This window comes from Perognathus longimembris, chromosome 1 (assembly GCF_023159225.1).
Source record: "Perognathus longimembris pacificus isolate PPM17 chromosome 1, ASM2315922v1, whole genome shotgun sequence".
Classification (NCBI taxonomy): Eukaryota; Metazoa; Chordata; class Mammalia; order Rodentia; family Heteromyidae; genus Perognathus; species Perognathus longimembris.
The window spans coordinates 134,100,365-134,118,529 of NC_063161.1; the positions used below are offsets into that span (position 1 = coordinate 134,100,365).

The 18,165-nt window shown below is 41.7% G+C and overlaps 1 protein-coding gene across 1 annotated transcript in view; it reads left to right on the top strand.

Annotated features, from left to right (window-relative positions):
• The first annotated feature begins 589 nt into the window (after positions 1–589).
• The window catches only part of Tgfbr1 (transforming growth factor beta receptor 1), a 52,449-nt gene continuing 34,873 nt past the window's right edge, over positions 590–18,165 (top strand). The window contains exon 1 of the mRNA XM_048337981.1: positions 590–746. Within this exon, the coding sequence (XP_048193938.1) occupies positions 656–746 (91 nt within the window). The 5' untranslated portion in view covers positions 590–655. The remainder of the gene's footprint in view (positions 747–18,165) is intronic.

The window sequence follows — 18,165 nt, forward strand, 5'->3', positions numbered from 1 at the left end:
AGGAAGAAACAGGGCTATGTGTCACCTGCCTCGGTGGAGGGAGCTGAAAGTTGCAGCGCGGCTCTGGGGAGGGAAAGTTGGAGTCGACAGCGGTGCTGACTGTACTGTGTGTGGATGTGGATGGACGTGTTGGGGTTCTCCAGTGCCGGACTGTGAGAGGGGCGTGCATGTGAGGCCAGAAGAAAAAGAATAGAGCGTCCAGCGGCCGCAGCCTTTTTCAAAACCCTCGCCCCGCGGCGCGTCCGGGGCGGGAGGCTGGGCACCGAGGCTGGCGGGACCCAGCCGCCTCCCCCTTCCCCCTCCCCCGCCCGTGGCCGGCGGCGGCGATCGGGCAGCTCGTTCTGCACCAGCGGTTTGGGGGGCGCTGCCCAGGAGTGCGGGGGCGTGGCCAGAGGCCGGGGCCCGCGGCTCCTCATTGGCTGCCTGGTTGGGCCGCGGGCGGGGCTTGCGGCTGGGTCCCGCTAGGGCACTCGCAGGCGGCGGGAGGCGGGGCCGGCGGGATCCCGGCAGCCAATGGGCGCGCGTCCCCCGGAGCAGTTACAAAGGGCCGGAGCCAGGCCGCCGCGGCGGCGGGGGAGGTGGAGCGAGGCGAGGCTTGCCGAGGCGAAGCGGCGGCCGGGCCGGGGCCGTGCCACAGGCTGGTGGCGGCGGGACCATGGAGGCGGCGGCGGCGGCCGCTGCTCCGCGTCGCCGGCTGCTTTTCCTCGTGTTGGCGGCCGCGGCGACGCTGTTCCCGAGGGCGACGGGTGAGCAGCGGCGGCGGCGGCGGCGGCGGCGGCAGCGGCAGCGGCGGCGGCGGCAGGGCGGGCGAGCTGGCGGGCGGCCGCGGGGCGTGCGGGCCGGGCCCGGCCTCTGGCTCGCTCTTGCTCTTTCTCAAACATGGCGCGGGGCCGGGGGCGCAGGTGGCGGTGCTGGGCCCGGGCCGGGCTTTCCTGACCCGGCGGCCTCCACGCGAGCCCCGGACGGGGCGCCGAGGCGGGGTGGGGGCGTGGGTCCGAGCGTGGGGCGTGGATGGGGTGGGAGGACGCGCCGGGGAGGAAGTCCGAGGCCGCCCCGGTCCGGGCTCTCCCGGGGGGCGGCGGCGTCGGGCGGGCGGCTCGAGGTCGGGGCACCCCGGTGGGGCGAGAGTGGGCGAGAGAGCCCCCGTAGGGTGTGAGGCCGGCGGGGCCGCTCCACCGTCGGGCACAGTGTGGCCTTCTTCCGGGCTCCGCGAGCGGGCAGGGCCCGGGAGTTGCGGGTAGCGCGGGCGCCCGGGGTGGGCTTTCCAGGGCGGTGGGAGGGGGCGCCGTGGGCCGAGACCCCCGCCCTCCCCGGGTCCGCAGGGCTTGCCCCTGGGCTGGGCGCCGCTCCTGCTGCCCTCCGTGGGGGTGACTTCTCCGGCCGGGGTCGGAGAGGGGGGCGGCGGCGGCTTTGGGAGCTTTTGTGTGAGTTAGGGGGGCTGGCAGATGAGCGGGACGTTCCCTCCGGGTTGAAGTGAGTCCCGGAACCCGAAGGCTAACGGATCGCCTTCGCTGCTAGGAAAAAAAAAAGAAGAAGAAAAAAACCCACCAGCGTGCGCGGTGCTTTTCCTGCGGGCTGTGGAATGTTTGCACGGGAACGATCCTGTGGATTTGATCGGACCCTTTGATTTCCTCGAAGGATGGGATGGAAACCTTCCTGGAGACGTTTCTTTTCTTTGAGTGACAGTAGTTGAGGGACAGATAGATGTTCTTGCGTAGCTGCTTTTCAAGGGAGAATGTTTCCGCGGTTTTCCAAAATATTAAATCAGGTTGTGAGCCAAGGTTGGCAGTCTACTCCGGTGAAGGAAGGAGTGGGAAGCTTATTAGCAACAGCACCAGGCTGTGAGGAACTGAAATGTAGAGCGACAGCACTGGCAACTGGAATAAAGTGAAAGTTCATTTGTGTCTGAAGAAAACGTTAAAACAACAGCAGCAACACGCACAAAACACCCCACAACCTTCTAGCGGTTGGATGCCAGTTGCTAATCCTAATTGTTTATTAGGAGCGGTTGGACGCCAATTGTTAAATCCTAACTTGTTAATCCTAATTGTTTATTTGGAGCTTACTATCATGTAAATGCACAAAACACACCCAAGTGCATTATTCCACTCCTAAAAGGAAACTGTCAGGGCTATTGGCATGTGCCCCGTTTATAGATGTAAAAAAGGAGATACTGAGTTAGTGTTATTTCTGAAGCCTCTAGACTTAATACATACACCAAAGCAGCATGGCCCATTTTTCCTTTCCTGCCCGCTGATGAGCACTTGATATTTCCTGCTCACTTTCAGGTTTTGCCCTAAGGACATACATATCAGATTAGTGTCTTTCTGGTTCCTAGAATATTCTTGAGTTTTGAGGCCTGCATTAGGGAGAGCAAGGGTGCTTTAACCTTGGCCCGAAGAGAGAGGCAAGATAATTACATGCTCAGGTGGGTGAATAAATATAATTATGTATCAAACCTAAGTAACATTTTCGCAGCATTACTTGAGTAGGGTGGTTTATTATATTCCACCTAGGTTAGAAAGTGTTCTTGCATTTAAGTAACAGTGTTGACTTGGATGCTCAGAGCATGGCTCAGTCTGTGCTGGTGCCCTGGAGGAGTGTGCAGTCTGCATGGGAACACATACCCTGCAAAGCTGGTGTGTCCATGCTTTATGACTGAAAGCCTGGGACCTCACCTTATTTGCTTGCCCAGGTTGGTTATATTGATATTCCAGACCACCGTTTCATACATTCTAAAGGAGCTCCTATTATTCTTTCCTCTGTAACTTAGCTTTTCTTGAACAACTTGAAGTTACTCCTTTTATTCTGAGAAAGTTTTTTTTTAATTTTATTGTAAAGGTGCTGTACAGAGGGGTTACATGTTACATAAGGAAGGTAGTGAGTACATTTTTTGTCCAACACTGTTACCCCCTCCCTCCTTTTCTCCCACTTTCCCTTCCATCACCCCAAGTTGTAAAGTTCATTTCTAACCTAGTGTCTTGTGATGCATTGGTTCACCCTTTGTCCTTTGTCTCACCATTTTGTAATTTCCCTTCCCTTCCCCAAATCAGATAAATGTATATACAAGACACAGGGTACCTGTGTCTTTGGTTCCTATACTGAGGCTTGAACAGGGCCTGAACACTGTCCCTTAGTTGTTTTTTTTTTTTTTTTTCTCAAGGCTGGCTTTCTAGCATTTGAGCCACACACCCCACTCTTGACTTTTTGGTGATTAATTGGAGATAAGTGTCTCAGGCACTTTCCTGCCTATGATGGCTTTGAATTTCAGTCCTCAGATCTCAGCTAGGATTACAGGCACCCTGAACTGTATTTGCTTTGTGTTTATCTATTACGATTCTCCTCTCTCCATTATGGATTTTTCTATGGAAAATAGTCCTTTGCCCCTAGTAGTTTAGTAGTACGGTTTAGTACTACTTCATCTGTGAATGTTCCTATGTGACAGTACTGTTTGTTACCTTTCTGCTGTTTTATAACTTGTTGTTTTAAATATCTAAAATCCCACTCTTTCCTGGTGTGTAGCTATTAAATTTGCCCTGCCTGTTTTGCTCCAAATCTGGTTGTTCTTGAGTGTTCTTTTTCCTTTCTGTTCTGTTTATTTTATGCACATGTGAACCTGTATGTGTGTGTGTAAGTGTGTGAGCTAATACTGGAGTTCAGAACTCCAGTACTGGAGTTTTGAACTCCCACTTCTGGCTCTTTACTGGTTAACTGGAGATAAGTTTTGAGGTTTTATCTGGCTGGCTGGCTTCCAACTGAGATTCTCAGATCTCAGACTCCTGAGTAGCTAAGATTGTAGGCATGAGACACTGGTGTCCAGCCTAGTGGGTATTTTTTTTTAAATAATCATCTAGGCTTTTCAATGAAATATTGCCAAACATATCTTCCTGGACTATCCCTGTAAAGGTTTTAAGATTTCCCATTTGTAGTCAGCATTCAGAGATTGAACCAGATATCTCACTTTTAATTACTGCAAACCTTCATGTATAGTGATTTCTGTTTCCCCACTGATTTTTTATTCTTTTGCTTTTTCTGTACATATATAATTTTACCTCATTTGTGGGTGTTTGAGAAGAGTAATTCTCAGTCCTGACTTCCTGTAGAGGTTTAGTTTTCTTTGAACTCTTTACTTTCTTGAACTGCACAGCACTTACAGTTGTCCATTTCTACCATCTTGTACTGTTATTTAACTGTATTAGAGTTTGTTTTAGGTACCCAGAGGGCAAGATTCATGGCTTTCTTTCATGGCCTTTGAACCTAGCAAATACTCTGTTCCACATGTTGTTTGTTGATTAAATGAGTTCCATTTGACTAAGGAGTCTTACTGTTTTTATGTAAGTATGGGTTATTGAATAGTAATTTACAAGTCTGCATATATACCCAGGAATAGTTGTATGGTAGTGTGTAGGAAGCAGTTGATAATTTAACTTAGTTATTAGTCCCAGCTTTACCACTAGCTATATAGACAATATGTAATACCTACTTGGCTTAATTTATAAGATTGTGAGATCAAATTCATGTATATTTGAGTTTGAGTTTGCCATTTTGTGATGTTAGCAATTAATAGGACCAATGGTCAGTAAGCAATTTCCATTGGGTCCATTGTGTTTTGATTGGTTAGAACCCTTGTAATAATGTCAGTTAAGTACCTTTAATATCACTTCTATAGGGACATTAGTATCTAGAGAGGCAAGTAATTAAGTGGTTAAGGTGGTGGGGTAGTTTTCCCGGACACTTTCATATTTAAACTGACTCTGAAAAGGTGTTTAGAATTCACACAGGCAGAGAACAAAATGTGATGACTATTACGTTTTTTTAAATTGTGTTCCCAACTGTCCTGGGATCTACTCCAGGGTAGAAATCGAAGCTTTTAGTGTTGTTTATCTTTAAAGTTAGGTTCCTCATTCTGTATGTACTTTGGGGATTCGATGTATTAACTCCTATTGTTTTTCCCACTATTAAAAAACTGTAATATGTATTTGGCAACAAAACAGAAAATACGTGGGCTAAGGGAGGGAGAATAATACACTGGGATGTCCATCAGTACTGGGCATCCTAATAGTAAAAGTCATAGGTGTATCATTATTTCAGCTTATAGATGGAAAAACCAGAAGATTAGTTTGATTTTCTGATTTGAAGTCTTGTGACCTATATGGCACTTTAAAATGTGAATGCCTAGAAGATGAGGAGGGACAGGGTTAGAAATTATTTCCTTAAGTGAAGGTCTTAAATTACATAGAATTTATGAAAAGTCAATTCTATAGCAGGTAGGAGAATAATTAGAGATGGAAAGTCCTCTAGTGAGCTGGGTGCTGGTGGTTTATGCCTGTAATCCTAGTTACTCAAGAGGCCCAAATCTGAGATTGCAGTTCAAAGCCAACCTGGGCAGAAAAGTCCATGAGACTCTTAACTTTAATAAACTACTCAGAAAAAGTTGGAAGTAGTGCTGTGGCCTTAGTGGTAGAGCACTATCAAAAAGAAGCTCAGAGACAGCCCCTAGGCCCCTGAATTTAAGTCCTAGGACCTGGAAAAAAACCAAAGGCCAGTATCTTTATCATTGTCCATAAAAAGATCTAGTACAGTACTTGTTGATTGAGAAAAATGAGCTCAAAGTAGTTTGAAATTTGATCTTGTTTAAGGTGCAATTGAATTAGGTTGTAACTGAAAGGCTTTTATTTGGTCTAGAATTTTAAGTGATTCTACTTAGTTGTTGAAATGAAATGGGAAAATGAGATGATCAAATAATCAGGAGGGTGGGACACTGGTAGCTCTACAATTCTAGCTGAGCGGGAAACTGAAAGCCAGAGAAGCTCAGTTTAAGGCCAGTTTGGGCACCTTGGACTCCATCTCTAAAATAACCAACAAAAAAACAAGACTGTATGTATGGCTCAAGTAGTAGAGTACCAGCTGAGTAAGCAGAAGGCCCTGCATTCAAGCCCCAGAACCACCAAAAATCATAATCATTGTCACAAGGGGAAAAAAATCTTGTTCCTGTGGGGAGGGCAGATCCTGTAACCAACCTTTACTGAAAGGTTCTGTTTGGAAATGATTGACCTGAAAGGACTCCACACCATTCTTTTAGTATTGTATTGCACTGGGTATATCCATCTGTGATTGTTTTTTTTTTTTTGGTGGGGGGGGTTGTTTATATATATAAAATATAACTTGTTTATATATAATTAGTATATCATTCCTACTGCTCTCAAGAACACATTTCCTGATGTTTGTTTTGTTGAACTATGATTTTAGTCTTTCTAAGAAATTACACTGAGTTTTCCCCCCAAGTCTACTGTATTTCAGTTAATACATTCGTGTACACTTGTATACCACCTAAAGTGTTTACCTTATATGCTTACAAACTAATTCTAGCTTCCACATAAGAGAGAAAACATGCAACTTTTTCCTCTTTGGGCCTGACTTACTTCACTAAACATAAGTTTTTTTTCAGATCTTTCTTTGCAAATATTATTCTTTCTAATATCATTCTTTCTAATGGATGAATAAGATTCCACTGTGTATTTATACCACATTTTCTTTTTTTTTTATTAATTGGACATAAATTTTTTTACAAGGTGTTGTGCAAAGAGGGTGCAGTTACATAGTAGGGCAGTGTGTACATTTCTTATGATATCTTACGACCTGTTTTTCTATCCCTTGTCTAGGTCAGGTTGACATATATGCAATATACAATGTATCAAGAACATATACAGTATTCACAGACTTGGTCTCTACTGTCTCTCCATCTCCCTTTGTTAACAGTCATATATCAGGGAGATCATGCCCCTTTGTTTTCTGTGTTCTAGGCTTGTCTCACTCAACATTATTTGTTCGAGTTCTGACCATTTCCCTGCGAATAACAGTATTTCACCATTCCTAATCGCTATGTAGTATTCCATTGTGTATAAGTACCATATTTTTTGGATCCATTCGTCTGTGGAGGGGCATCTGGGTTGTTTCCCCGCGATAAACATGGAAGTACAAATGCCTTTTTGATATCTTGGATTTTGCTGTTTAGGATAGATGCCTAGGAGTGGTATGGCTGGGTCATAGGGTAGGTCTATATTGAGCTTTTTGAGAAACCTCCATACTGTTCTCCAAAGTGGTTGTACTAATTTGCACTCCCACCAACAATGGAGAAGGGTTCCTCTTTCCCCACAGCCCCTCCAGCATTTGTTGTTTCCTGAGTTCAGAGTATAGGCCATTCTAACTGGGGTGAGGTGGTATCTCAGGGTTGTTTTTATTTGCATTTCCTTTACTAGCAGGGATGTTGAGCATTTCCTCATATGTTTCTTTGCCATTTTTATATCTTCTCTTGTGAAGTCTCTCTTTAGCTCTATTGCCCATTTCCTAATAGGTTTATTGGGCTTGGAGGGGCTTAGTTTTTTGAGTTCTCTGTAGATGACAGATATCAGGCCTTTGTCTGTTGCTGTGCTGGTAAATATCCTTTTCCATATCGTTGGCTGTCTTTCTATTTTGGTGGCTATGTCCTTAGCTGTGCAGAAACTTTTTAATTTGTAGTAGTCCCATTTGTCGAGTCTTTCCCCTATTTGTTGTGCCCCTGGGACTCTATTCAGGAAGTTCCTTCCTGTGCCTATAAGTTCTAGTGTCTTTCCTACTCTGTCCTTCAGTAGTTTCAAGGATTCAGGTCTGATGTTGAGGTCCTTGATCCATTTTGAGTTGATCTTGGTGCATGGTGATAGGCTTGGGTCTACTTTGAGTTTTCTGCATATGGCTGCCCAGTTCTCCCAGCACCAGTAGTTGAAGAGGCTATGTTTATTCCATTGTATGTCTTTAGCTCCTTTGTCGAATATCAGTTGGCTGTAAGAGTGCGGTTTTATTTCTGGGTCTTCAGTTCTAATCCATTGGTCTTCCGATCTGTTTTTATACCAATACCATGCTGTTTTTGTTATGATGGCCTTGTAGTAGAGCTTGAAGTCAGGTATTGTAATACCTCCTGCACTGCTTTTTTTGCCTAGAATTGCTTTGGCTATTCTAGGTTTTTTGCTGTTCCATATGAATTTATGGATTGGTTTCTCTATTTCAGTGAAGAATATACCACATTTTCTTGATGGGTTTGTCCATTGAGGGGCATTTGAGTTGATTCCATACCTTGGCTGTGGTGAATAGTGCTGCAGTGAACATGGTTGTACTGGAGGCTTTACTGTGTTCTGTTTTGGATAAATGCTCAAGTGGAATCATAGGGGGTAGCTCTATGTTTTGTTTTTTGAGGAACTGCTATACTGCATAACAGAGAAATTGAACATGTTTACATTTCTACAGTTTATTGGCATTTATTTATTTATTTATGGTGCCAGGGTTTGAATTCATGGTCTTCTGTTGAGCCACACTTGCCCAAAGCCCTTTTTGCTTTGCTTTTTTTTTTTTTTAACAGATAAAGTCTCACTGTTTTCCTAGGCTGGCCTGGGCTCTGATCTGTCTGTTTACATTTCTTACTTAGCTAGACCACTGTATCTAGCTTTTTATTGATTGAGGTGGAGTCTCAACTTTTTCCTCAGGCTGACCTCAAATTGAAATTCTTCAGATCTCAGCATCTTGAGTACCTCAGATTATAAGTGTGAGCCACCATGTATTTGAGTTTTAAAAGTGGCATTATCCTGTGGATGACCCTTGGATGGAAAAGTATGTCTTTTCAAACCTGTGCCTTTTGCTGCTCTCTCTTGGTCATGGCTTACATACAGTATTTTCTTGAACAGATGGACTGTGGTTTTGTTACCATGTGATTAAGTCACATTTTGCTTCCTGCTTCTGGAATTAGGGCATGTTTCGCGGGGATTTTTATATTTTTGTCTTATAGAATAGGCTCCAGGAAACTTTTGAATGTTTCTCAAATGAATGATCTATCTTGACTCAGCCTAACTCCCAATACTTCAGATAATACTAGTGTCTTTTTATTTTTGTTTTTGGTGCCAGTCTTGGAACTTGAACTCAGGGCCTGAGCATTGTCCCTGAGCATCTTTGCTCAGGACTATCACTTGAGCCATAGCTTCACTTTTGGCTTTTTGGTGATTAGTTGGAGATAAGTGTCTCACAGGCTTTCTTGCCCACACTTTTAACTGCAATCCTTGGATTTCAGCCTCCTGAGTAGCTAGGATTACAGGTGTGAGCCACTAGCACATGGCACTAATGTCTTTTTAAAATGAATTTCTCAATGGCATATCCTAACAGTTTCTGGAAACATTAAAATTTGCTGCTACTGTGAGTTAGAGTTTAACCATGTAGGTTTTTAGCCATCGATTCAGGTAGGCTTCTGGGAAATATCCTTCAGTATGAATTTTTAATTGGTCAGTGTCTTGGGTTTCTTTCTTTCTCTTTTTTTTTTTAAACCTTTTTCTCAAATACCAGTGTAGCAAATCTAGTTTTGTGGGTCCAGTTTTATAGATCAGATCTATCCTTTTATATATCTTCTCCCTCTGCTTAGCAATCTGAAAGCAATACATATAAAGAATGATTTCTAACTTGAAGGATAATTATGACTATTCTTATAGGCTGTTTTGCCATTTCTTTTTTTTTTTTTTTTTTTGGCCAGTCCTGGGCCTTGGACTCAGGGCCTGAGCACTGTGTCCCTGGCTTCCTTTTGCTCAAGGCTAGCACTCTGCCACTTGAGCCACAGTGCCACTTCTGGCCATTTTCTGTATATGTGGTGCTGGGGAATCGAACCCAGGGCCTCATGCATACGAGGCAAGCTCTCTTGCCACTAGGCCACATCCCCAGCCCTGTTTTGCCATTTCTTGAAAAAAATGTAAGAATGTGCCAGCTAGTCAATCTGCTTTGTCTCATTTAATTTCCATAACCAACCTTGAATTATAGTTGAACTTTTTACTTAGGTGCTGATTCATTCCCAAGAGACCTTTTTGAATTTTTTCTTTTTGATCTCCCCCTTCCTCTCCCCCTCCCCCTCCTCTTCCCCCTCCCCCTACCCCCCTCCTCCTCTTCCTCTTCTTCCTCCTCCCTTTCTGTGTCAGTATTTGGGGCTTGAACTCAAGGCTTCTCACTCTTGAGGGGCTTTTTCTACTTGTAGCTGGTGCTTTATCACCTGATACTCTACCAATAGAGCCATACCTTCACCCTGGCTTTTTGCTGGTTAACTAGAGACAAGTCTTTCAGATTTGTCTGGCTGGGCTGACTTTGATCCATGTTCTTCAGATCGCAGCCACTTGAGTAGCTAGGATTGCAGGTGAGAGCACCAGCCCCTAGCTTCCAAAAGACTTAAAAAAAAATCATTTTATTCTTGGGTTCAGATCACCAGTGGTTAGAAGATAACTGGTTTTGATAATATTGGTTTTAACCCAAGATTCTCTTCAAGATTCTCTTCAGTTTTCTTCAACATTAAAAGAAAGCTACTACAGTTAGAACAGATAGAAACTAACAATAGACAAACTATTGTGCCTTACTCATGAACTCCACCTGCCTGCTTTTTTTTTTTTTTTTTTTTTTTTGCCAGTCCTGGGCCTTGGATTCAGGGCCTGAGCACTGTCCCTGGCTTCTTCCCGCTCAAGGCTAGCACTCTGCCACTTGAGCCACAGCGCCGCTTCTGGCCGTTTTCTGTATATGTGGTGCTGGGGAATCGAACCCAGGGCCTCGTGTATCCGAGGCAGGCACTCTTGCCACTAGGCCATATCCCCAGCCCCTCCACCTGCCTGCTTTGATACAATTTACTGGGGGTTTGCTTAGTTTGGAATCTGGTTTATATTTATGAAAGCTTACCAACTGAAGAGCTGTTTTCCAGGTTTTCTAAGACCTTAGTCTTGCTGTTATTTGATAAGGATACTTGCATTTGAGCACTCCAGAGTAAGTGATAATGTTTTCATGTACAGTAAATATGTTGTTAGGACCACTTCAGCAAGAATGTTTTAATTTCAGTACTGGGGATTGAACTCAGGCTCTCAGAATGGCTCTACCACTTGAATGATGCCTGTAGTCCTTTTTGTTTTAAGCGGTTGAGAACGCCTTGTCCTGCTGCTGCCCGGAGCAAGGCCGGGAGCAAAGCAATAATGGAGACCAGACCGTGGAATTGGTTTCAGGGTTCCAGGGGACCTGCTGCCTCTCTCCAGCAACAGATCCAAAGGGACCCAGGGACAGGGCTTTTATTCATTATCAAACAAGACAGTACATGCAGAAAGGTGGCTTCATCAAAGAGACTACTTCAAAGAGATAAGGGTGTCAGTTGGGTGGGGGAACAATTCTAGGATAGGCAATTTCCCATAAACAAGAGGTGAAAGAAAGCAACCAATTTGCATAGGCCACCTACTGGCTTCAAGGTCCTGTGATGTTCACGGTGGGAATTGTGGCTATTGTGATGCTAAGCACAGTAGGTCTTTTTTTTTTTTTTAACTTTTTTCTTTATTGTCAAAGTGTAGTACAGAGGGGTTACAGATTCATATGTAAGGCAGTGAGTACATTTCTTGTTCAACTTTTTACCTCCTCCTTCATTCCTTCCATCCCCTCTTCCTTTCCCTCTCCCCACCAAGAGTTGTGCAGTTGGTTTACACCAAATAGTTTTATATTGCTTTTGGAATTGTTTGTCTTTTTATCCTTTGCCTCTTGATCTTGATATTCCCTTTACTCTCCCCAGTTCTAGTACCCATATAAACAGTATCCAGGGTACTCAAATGAAATACAGTGATAGCATTAGTTCTTGACCGGGCCGCCTTCAGCAGAGAGACAGAGAGTGACAGAGAATGGCATTCCAATTCTCTAAGGCTGACCTAATGGCTCTGCATTTACGGTTTCTCACCCCTTTCACTTTTAATTTGTATTTTTGGAGTATGATCTCATACTATTTTTTTTTAATAGGAAGTAGCATCTCATACTACAGGGTTTTTTGTGGGGGGGGGGGAAGGGGATTGGATTTTATACTAGTTTTGGAGTAGGATCTTATGCTGCTTTTGTCCAGTAGGCTTCAGAGGTCTTCTTGTCCCTGCCTCCCCAGTAGCTAGGACTATAGGCATGATCCATCATACTTTGCCTTCAGCATTAATTGAAGCTTGGCTTCTTGAAATGGAAGTGTACCCAGAGGCTTGCAGTCTTTCTTTGAAGGTACAGTTTTTAAGTAATTTGAATCTCCCTAATGCGATCCAACTATCTAATGATAGTTGATTACTTATTTGTATTGGGTTTATATATGTTCATAGAAAACATTTTGCTTTTAAATAAGCCAGGCACAGAACTGAAAGTAACTGAAAATTTGAATTGGAGAAAAGGAAAAAAGAAAACTTACCATCAGCCAACATGAACTTGTTTGGCTTTTATTATCTCGTCCCTATGCAGTTTTTTGATACGTTTTGTAAACAGTTCATGTTTACCAAAGCTGGCAAAGAGCTTGTAGTAGAAATAACTAATTTGTTTTTAGTAAATATTTCCTAATTATTAAGATGATAAAAAGTATAGAAAAACTAAAAGGTAGACTTTCTTTTCAAGACATAAGATGCAGAGGAAACACTCTGGTTTTTACTTGCAGGAAATATCTTCAATAAGGAATTTGGCTAGCGAACAACTAAGGGGAGATGAATTCCCACTTGCTTGCAGTAGAGATAAAGGTAGACAAGTGAACTTGTTCAGGAGGCAGTGAAGGTAGCAGACTAGAACCTGCTTAAAGTGGAGAAAGACTTAGGCAAAGAACTGACTTAACAGTATTTCCTGTTTACTGCAGTCTCTTTTGGTTCTGATTCTCCGTAGCTAATCTTGAAGTACTCGTTTGGATTGAGAGCCCTGCACAGTTCATTGTGATATTCCCTCCCCTCCCCCCGCACACACACCCTCTAACACCAAGAGATAGTCATTCACAATGTGATTTGATTGTATTGAAACTTAAAATACTTGCTCTTTGGCTCCTTGATGACATAATAGACAGGAAGTGCTGTGTTTGAGACATGAATTTGCACTACTTGGTCTCAGATCATGGCTGCTGATGTAACAGGTGTCACTTGGCTGTTTCTTGAAGCTCCCTGAGGGCTACCTTCTTCAGTGCTACCATTTTTTTCTACTAACCAAACACGGTTACAATTCTATCTCTAGTCTGTCTCTCTTTAAATTTCTGTTTCGATTGATTGAAAGTTTTTTTTTTCTTTCCAGTTTTGAAGACAGATTAAATTCCTCAAATTTTGTAAAATCTTTGTTTTTAAGAATAGACACATAGATTCCTCTTTGGGTCCCCTTTCCAAATGGTGAGTCTCATTCCTTTCATTTTCAATAAATTTACTCTGTTAACTAAAAAAAACAAAAATATGAACATTTGGAATTAGGTTCTAGTTAGTACATCTCTCTGGGGACTCAGTTTTTAAAGGAGGTTAGCTGTTGACTTACATGGTCACTGTGAAGATAGTAAACAGCAGTGTTTATAACATGCCAAGCACAAGCTTGGCTTTAGTAGGTGTCCTGTCAATGAGAATTATTATATTTTTAAGTAAGCAAAGGACTGTCTTTTGGAAGAACCAGAATTACTTGATTGAGAAGCACATTTCAGCTCAAGATAAGGAGCTTTCTATCAATAGTAGCTGTAGCTATTTTAGCTATTTTCTATCAATAGTAGCTGCCCCCAAAATGGAACTTTACAAGGTAGTGTGTTCCCTGTGACAAAACATACTCAGGCAGAGGCCAGGTAATGGATTAGGTGGAAGTTTAAACTTGCTTATCTTTAAGCTCTGTTTTTACTTTAGAATTTTTGTCCTTTTAGGGGTAGTCTAAACTTCTTTGTTTACTGTTGTTAGCCAACATACGTACAGGCTGAACCATCTTAGAATTTATGACTTCAAGATGAGCACTGTCTTGTGTCTTTCTTATTGGATGAGAAAAGTTTGATTTACATAGATCTCACTGCCTATTAATGAGATACCTCGAGGATTTCATTACTTATTTTGTTTAAGTGTGGTACTGAGATGTGACTGCCTGGCTTTGTCCTTATAAGATAAGTGCTCTGCCACTGAGCCACACCTTTAGCTAAATCTCCACCTGTCTTAAAATACCAAGGTGCCAATGCTCAGAGAATCTCCAAGTGGTAAGGGATATTGCTGTTCTTGGCAGACCTGGTTGTTCTCTCCTTTTCACAAAAAGAAAAGCATCTACATAAATAAAATTTGTCAAAATCAAAACTAAGGATCATAAAATAAAAGAACCAGAACCAAAAGGTAAAAGGAAAGAAATTTTCTATTACTAGCTGAGGAAAGTTTTGCTATCACAATACTTAGTCGGTCACAATATTTAGCTTTTAGTTTTCCAGCAGCAAGGACAAATAAGGAAACCTGAGAGTTTGCACAGATTCCATTGCCTATTACTGAAAATTCATGAGGAGCCCACCACCTTCTTAATGACACTGAGATGGCAGTATGCAGAGTCTCCAGGGAATGAGGACTTGGCAGTCCTGATTCTTGTTCTCAGGCTTCCTAACATATATTGGAGGGTTCAGTTTAGTACTAAACATCTTTGTTCTTTTAGACTCTGATTCGAGTATGTACACAAGAGCCCCTAATGCCAGTGTAGCCACTGATATAAAGATAGGACATGCTTTGCTAAAAGCTACAGAATCATGAGCAGAGAGCAATGTGAAACTATTCATCTTGGTTTACAAAGACGTTTTCTTAATGTCATTATCATTTGGCCTATGTCCATTTGGCAGGCATCATGAGAGTATTGCCATCATAGGTGAACAGAGCAAGTCATATACTTTTCTTCACACAGGCCCAAGCAGGCCAGATCTAGAGAGTGTCTTTGGCCTTCATGTTTGAAGTGCTGTGATGGATTTTGAGAATGACAGCTTTGAGAGATTTCACTTAGAGTGTGTGACCCTATCATCCAATCTCACAATAACTCCATTATATATGTATATATGTGTGTGCATATATACATAATGTAATGTGTAATATATTACATATAAAAATATACATTTCATTATATATATATATATATACATATGAGATCCACAGACATTAATGTGAGGGGCATTCTTTGCTTGAAGGCATTCTAGTTTCTTCCTCCTCCATAGGAGAATCTACTATAAAAGTCTTTGTATGGAGCCATAGTGAACTACAGTGAACAGTGTGTTTATCACTCCATGACTTATAAGGATAATTTTACTTATTCTGTAGTTGGCTGCTTTAGGTCTGTTATAGTGTTTTCTTGATCTCACTAACAGGGTTGAACCTTATTTTCTGTTCACTTGCTTAAGGATAACCATTCTATTTAGATTTCCTAGGTGTGAGCCTCACTGATTACATAATAGTGTGTATTTATAGTTCTAGGACACCTTGTGCAGGCATCCTATTACATTTCTACAATATATGATCCTGAAATATGCAGTGAAATACAAATAGGTTCGACGAGAAATGCAAAAACAAGCAGCTTTTTTGACTAAAAGCTAGGGCAAATAAAAGTGAGAACACTGAACATGGAGGATATAGCAAAACATGAAAATTATAGAGATAGAAAAGCAGTAACTGGCTATTTATTTGTATGTGCATACATACACATGAGATGTACATATGATTCTTTTGCTTGATGTACTCATTTCCAAATTGAACTATAATGTGCTCTAATTTAGTCTCTTTGTTTAGCACATGGCTGTTGATTTGAGTATTCTCCAATTGAGAAGCTGACATTTTAATTTTGTTATTCAATGTGCAACAGATTTAAATATAAACATCAAGATGGTCTATTGTGGATTTCCTTCAACAATAATTATATGCAATTATTTTCCAAAATAAATAAGTTAAAGTAGTTTTCGTTATTTTATCTCATTTTACATTTGGAAAAAACAATGTAAGCTAGGGACCAACTTGTCTTTCTTAGTGAGGACAGTTATTTTCCTAGGTATTTTTTCCGGGGCTGTCCTGGACCACCATCCCACTCCTGTATAACCTATGTGTAGCTGCAGTGACAGATTTGTACCACCATGCCCAGCTTTTTCTTTTTATTTATGTATTTATTTATTTATTTATTTATTTGCCAGTCCTGGGGCTTGAATTCAGGGCCTGAGCACTGTTCTTGGCTTCTTTTTGCTCAAGGCTAGCACTCTACCACTTGAGCCACAGTGCCACTTCTGGCCGTTTTCTATATATGTGGTTCTGGGGAATTGAATCCAGGGCTTCATGTATACAAGGCAAGCCCTCTACCACTAGGCCATATTCCCAGCTCATGCCCAGCTTTTTGGTTGAGACGGGGGTCCATCTCCCATGTAGTTAAAACTATAAGATGTGAGCCACCACTCTTTTGTCCAATTAAACACCAGAAAACTGGAAATAGTGCTGTTGCTCAAAGTGGTGAAAAAGTGGGTGAAAAAGTTCAGAACAGTGTCCAGGCCTCTGAGTTCAAGCCCTAGGACCAGAATTTTTTAAAAAAAGTCTTCACTGCATTGGTAGGAGACATAAGGGAAGAAGGTGATAGAGAGGGACAGATGAATGAAAAAATAGCAGACAAGTGCAGCGATAAGACTCAACATACACAGAGAAATGGACTAGGAAACAAAACTAGTAGAAGGGATAAGTGGAAATGGGAAGAATGATGGACTCTGAGCAAGGATCATTATACACTTAAACGAACATGTTAAGTTGAAACTTCCTTGAACAACTATTTGGAGATAAATAAATTAAAGCAATAATAAATTTAAATTTTTTAAATCATTTCATAGCAACTGCAACTTCTCCCTACAATCAGCTCCCTCAGGAAGTCATGACTTCCTTTTCATTAAAGATATTTAAGCACAGGCTTAATGACCAAGAGTCAACAGTGAATTAGGAATCTCCTTATTAATAAAAGGCTAGTCTAAAATTTGCCAGTCCTCCCATTAGTACGATTTTTAAAAATTATTTTACAAGTTGTATCAAGTCACACATTCAAGTTTTCATTTTATGACCAATTCAACTTAAGTTCACATTTTGTAGGTACAATTAAAGCAATGTTCCTTTTATAACTATGTATTACACTCCATCAAACCTTCTGCCTGGGCTGGCTTTGAACTGTGATTCTCTGATCTTAAGAGATGTTTTAACTTCCTAATATTTATTTTGTTAAACTGTTTCATGGGGTTAAACCATGGACTCTCACCCCTGCATATACCATACTTTAGTCAGTTTGATCATTTATATATGCGTTTTACCCTGTATGTGTTTACATACATGTTTTAGGTTTAATACTACATATGAGATAAAACATGTGTTCTTTGTCTTCCATGAGCCTGGCTTACTTTGCCCAATATGGTTTGTGTACATGTGTGCCTGTGCGAATGTATGTACACATGCATACACGCACATGCCAGTCCTGGGAATTGAACTCAGGGCCTGGGTGCTGTCACTATGCTTTTTACTCAAGGCTAGTGCTCCCCTCCACAGCTTCCCTTCTGGCTTTTTGATGGTTAACTGGAGATAAGAGTCTTACCAACTTTCTTGCTGGGGCTGGCTTTGAACCACAGTCCTCAGATTTCAACTTCTGGGTAGCTAGGATTACAGGTGTGAACCACTGGCACCTGACATCAATATTTTTTTAAATGAAACAACATTTCCTGTGTTTTACTGCCATAGTTGATTTTGTATTTTAGTAAAATAAGTGGATTTGGTTGCTAAATTGAGAGAAAAAAGTGAAATGTTTGTTTCCCTAGCAGTGGTAGCAACGTTCAGTTCCAACTTTCATTCTGATTCTCTGACCTAAATTTATGTGGCAGATTGATATTCAAGTGATACTCATTACTTATAATATTGGACATTTATAGGATTTTGTACTTAGTTCTTTTCCTATCATCGTGGATACAGTTAATAATTATACTATTGATTCTTTTAAAAATCTGTTGTCTTAGTCCCTTTTGTGAAATTTCATCTTGTCATTGGATAGCCTGTGCTTAATTCCCTTTTCTCTGCTACTAGTTAACATGTTGGCTAATTCCACAGAGGCTAAAGACTGGAATATGAAGTATTGTGGAGAAACAAGGAGTGAGTTGGAAATTTAGAAGTTCTTCTATTTTTCTGTAATGAGAAAGGGATTCAGTTATAAATGATGCTTCTTAAGTTCTTTAAAAGTGATGGTAGTCAATGGAAATTTATCTTAGATGATTAAATTTTTATTCTGGAGTCATGAGAGTTTAAAATGTTATCTAGATGAGAGCAATTATACATTCTATGGTGCTCTTGGGTTTTTTGTTTGTTTTTGGCTGTTACTGGAATT